Source organism: Bison bison, unplaced genomic scaffold, assembly GCF_000754665.1.
Source record: "Bison bison bison isolate TAMUID 2011002044 unplaced genomic scaffold, Bison_UMD1.0 scf7180017864260, whole genome shotgun sequence".
In the NCBI taxonomy this organism is placed as follows: Eukaryota; Metazoa; Chordata; class Mammalia; order Artiodactyla; family Bovidae; genus Bison; species Bison bison.
Window position 1 is genome coordinate 11,357,841 of NW_011494832.1, and position 4,003 is coordinate 11,361,843.

General features: G+C 39.8%; 1 protein-coding gene across 1 annotated transcript in view; it reads right to left on the minus strand.

Moving 5' to 3' along the window:
* Positions 1–342: 342 nt before the first annotated feature.
* The window catches only part of ZNRD1 (zinc ribbon domain containing 1), a 3,911-nt gene continuing 250 nt past the window's right edge, over positions 343–4,003 (minus strand). Inside the window, exons 2-5 of the mRNA XM_010848184.1 lie at positions 3,703–3,857; positions 3,365–3,465; positions 2,832–2,941; positions 343–922 (exon numbers count right to left, since the gene is read on the minus strand). Coding sequence (XP_010846486.1) covers positions 898–922; positions 2,832–2,941; positions 3,365–3,465; positions 3,703–3,838 — 372 coding nt within the window. The 5' untranslated portion in view covers positions 3,839–3,857 and the 3' untranslated portion in view covers positions 343–897. The remainder of the gene's footprint in view (positions 923–2,831; positions 2,942–3,364; positions 3,466–3,702; positions 3,858–4,003) is intronic.

The following is a 4,003-nucleotide window of genomic DNA, read 5'->3' on the forward strand; positions in this document are numbered from 1 at the left end:
CCTGTCCATCACCAACTCCCGGAGTTCATCTTCTAGTCACTACTTAAACCAAAGAATGCAGGAATACTAATTCCCAGGCTGAAATTTGAATATGCTGATTGTGCCTGGACTAAGTATTTGTTTGCCTTTAAAGTTTTTGGCTCAAACTGAAAAAAGTAAGCTACGACTCAGAATGTAGAGTTTAAAGCCCATTAAAATAAAAAATCATTGTGGATTGGGAAATCTGTTGATTTTTTTTCCTACTTTTCTATATATGAATCTGTTACAGTGTAAAAAATATGTGTGTGTGTGTGTATAATATTATCTCAAGAGCAATAAAAACATTTCCAGAATGTCCACCTGTGTCTTTGAGTATAGATTTTATTGTCCAAACTTACATATCAAATTAATCTGATTCAGAGTTTTCTATTGAAGCTCACTATCCAAACTCCCACTTTTTGTTTTCCTAAACTCAGGAACCAAATAAGATTTAGATAATGAAGGAATACGTATAATTGCCTTTTTATGTTATTAGCCTCATTCCTGGCTCCATTTTTTTATCCTTGTTTTTTATTCCCCCGCCTCCTTTTTCTTTCTGCTGTACTAATTTATATTCCCTTTTTGTCACTGATATATTTGTTGAGAGAACGAATATATCTCTCTAATATAAATTTCTTTTCGAACAAGATAGATTATAAATAACATACATATGTCTGGCTTTTATAGAAAATTATAACTTTAATAAGGAAACTCAATGAGGGTAGGAGTACTCTGGGGACAATGGTAATCCACACACGACGATCTGCTTTTCCTCTGCGAACAGAACACTGTAATAGGGAGATGGACAGAGGACCTAAGAACCCAATATCCTCCAGCTTCCAAGTAAGAAAAGGATTGTTGAGTCACTCAGAAAAAAAATCAAGAATCTTCCTTCTCTTGGAACCTATAGAGAAAGAAAAGACTTGTTATATTTGTCCAAAGGAAGAGGTACTAGCAGTGTAAGATGAAAGAAATAATCAAGGAAGGACTTTCATTTATGACCATAGAGGACTAGCTCCCCTAAACAACCCTACACAAATTCAAGACAATTAAACATGCTGGGATTAAAACTGTGTCTTGCAAATTATGAATTATGTCAAGATTTCTAAGGAAAACAAAGAACACTACCCATAAAAGAAAAAAGGATAAACTAGACCTCATAAAAATGAAAAACTTCTGGTCATTAAAAAAAAAAAGTTAAAAAATTTTAATTTTCTTAGTTGTTTAAATTAAATTAAACAATTTCTCAGCCTGACTGAGAAAAAACTCCCCAAAGGCATTTCTAACTATAAATATTTTTAATCCATTGATGAGAAGGCAAGAAAGTAAAGGCACTCTTCACACTGAGTGAAAGTATATAAAACCAGGAACCTAGACAGGTACATTCAAACTGAAGCCCCTGGTACACTGGTGCCCTTGCTGTTTTGAGAGCCACATGAGTGAACCAGTGACAAGCCTACAATGTCTGAGAGGAGATACTCTGAGTAAGTTTGAAACCTCCAAAGGGCTACACCTGTGTATAAAAGTGAACAAGAAAAAAAATCCAACTCTGCAGAAGAGGAATTTGACTGTCTCACTAGGTAGAGGGAGAAAAAATAAAAAAATTTCCCTCTAGAATTTCTAATCAAAACCTGGCCTTACATTGGATTTGCAGCCCAAATCCATACTACCTATTTGCTACAAAACACATGAAGCTGAGAATTCATTTAAAGTCATTCCAACTTGGTAGTGCTTCAAGGCACCTGAAGAGGAAACACATATGCTAAGAATATAGTTTTCACTCCAGGCCTCAAAGAATTCCATAGTCCAAATTCTTAAAAATCTGAGCTTATGTTCAAAAATTGTAAAACAAAAAAAGCACCATGAGAAAGTCTGCAGGAATAATGGCAGCATCAGACCCACAAATACTGTGGGTATGAGAATTAGGAGACACAGAATATAAATATCATGCTTAATATATTTAAATATATGTAAGAATTAAAAATAATTTAGGATTAAAGAATCATGAATTATTAAAAATGACTGAGGAGACTTGAAAAATAAGCAGAACTCAAAAAAAAAAAAATGTTTTTAAGTAACAATAACTGACATAAACTGAAGACAGAATTAGTGAAGTGAAAGAAAGACCAGAAGAATTTACCTAGAAGCAATATAAAGAGAAAATAGATGCAAAATTATGAAAGGGTGAGAGAAATGGAGTAGTGGGTAAAGTCTAATAAGCAACTAATTAATTAGAACTCCAGAATACGAGAACATAGGTAAAGGCAATATTCAATGAGATATGGCAGATAATTTTCCAAGGTTGATGGAAAAGAAAAAAAAAAATCAATCTTTACTTTCAGAAAGCCCAACAAATCCTAAACATGATAAACAGAAGAAAGCCACATCCAGATATACTTTAGTGAAACCACAGAACACCAAAGACAAAGGGGAGTTCTCAAAACTATTCAGAGAATCATGCTCTTTAAATCACCCATGACTAATTCTCACCGAAATAAAACTACCTTGAGTAAGTACAGTGGAAGATGCAACAGTAACACCCAGATCATCAAGCAACATTTGCTTTCTGTATTTTTTTTCTTTCCTTTTAAATATCTTAAAAGGTTTAATTCACCAAGTATAAAAAGGATAAGAAAAGTGTAATTTTCTAAAATAAAAAACGACCACAAGTTTCCCTATGACTTCAACTGTACAGAAGAGAGGGATGGGACCAAAGAACACAACTGTTTATTCAGTACAAAAAGTAAATCACTGGATTTGTTTAGGTCGCAAACAGACTGAGAAAGGGCAGAGAGAAGGGAAAGGATACGCACTTGCAGTTGGTACAAGTGTAGAAGACAGTCTGCCCTTCATCGGCTGATCGCATCTGCCTGGTGTGGTATGCCATTCCCTCGTGCCCACATCGAGAGCAGCGCCTGTCAACCTGAGAAGCAACTGGTGGGATTAATAATTCCTCTTCCCGATCACAGACATCGGGCTGTCACACTCCCCAGACTCTGATGTTTTAATAGACCCCCTCTTCCCTCTTGGAGGACTTCCCACGTGGCGCAGTGGTAAAGAATCCGTCTGCCAATGCTGGAGACGCGAGTTCCATCCCTGGCTCGGGAAGATCCCCTGGAGGAGGAAATGGCAATCCGCTCCAGTATTCTTACCTGGAAAATTCCATGGACAGAGGAGCCTGGCAGGCTACAGCCCACGGGGTCGCAAAGAGTCAGACACGACTCAGCATAGCACACACCCTTCCCTCTTGGAATTGGGTACAAAACTCTCCAGATCTGAGCAATCGCCCCTCCATTTCTTTCCCACCCTCCTTCGTTGGGGCCAGTCCTCGATGTCATTCACTCACCACGGGTCCCTGGAACTCAGGTCCTTCCTCCATCGACAAAGGCATGGCTGTCCCCAGTTTGTTAAACACAACTGAGGTCTTCACAACCTTCCCCTCAAAGTCTGCGCAAGCAGTAAGAACTGGTTGTGGAGACAGTAAGGAGGGCTGACACCCAAAACTCCCTCTCTGTTAGGACAGGAGGCCTTATATTCTTCCCTTCAGGTTTCGACCCAAGGCCAAAAGTGCCTGATTCCCTGCTTCAGGGTCCCCCTCTTCAATCCAACCGATATTAGGGTCCTCAAGCCACTGACCCTTTCACTCTGGGCCCTCTGCCGGGTCGCTGAGTACAAGCCCCTTACCTCTCACGTTGATGGAGAAGCCACAGCGGGTACAGGCGACAGCATCCTGAACCCCGGGCAGAGGCAGGACCGAGCCGCAATCTGGACAGAAATCCAAGTCCGACTGAAAGCTGGAGCAGATGCCGGCGAGGTCCATGACGGAGGGTGGTCGAGGGCTGAGAAGAAGAGACTGCTAACAAAAGAGAGTAGCTCCCTCCCCACTGAAGGGTCATTCCTATTCTGTCCCTGGACCTAAGTGTACAGAACCCGAGTCCTTCTCCCACGTATGCCTGTGCCTTTAAGACCAATGAGCCCACATATC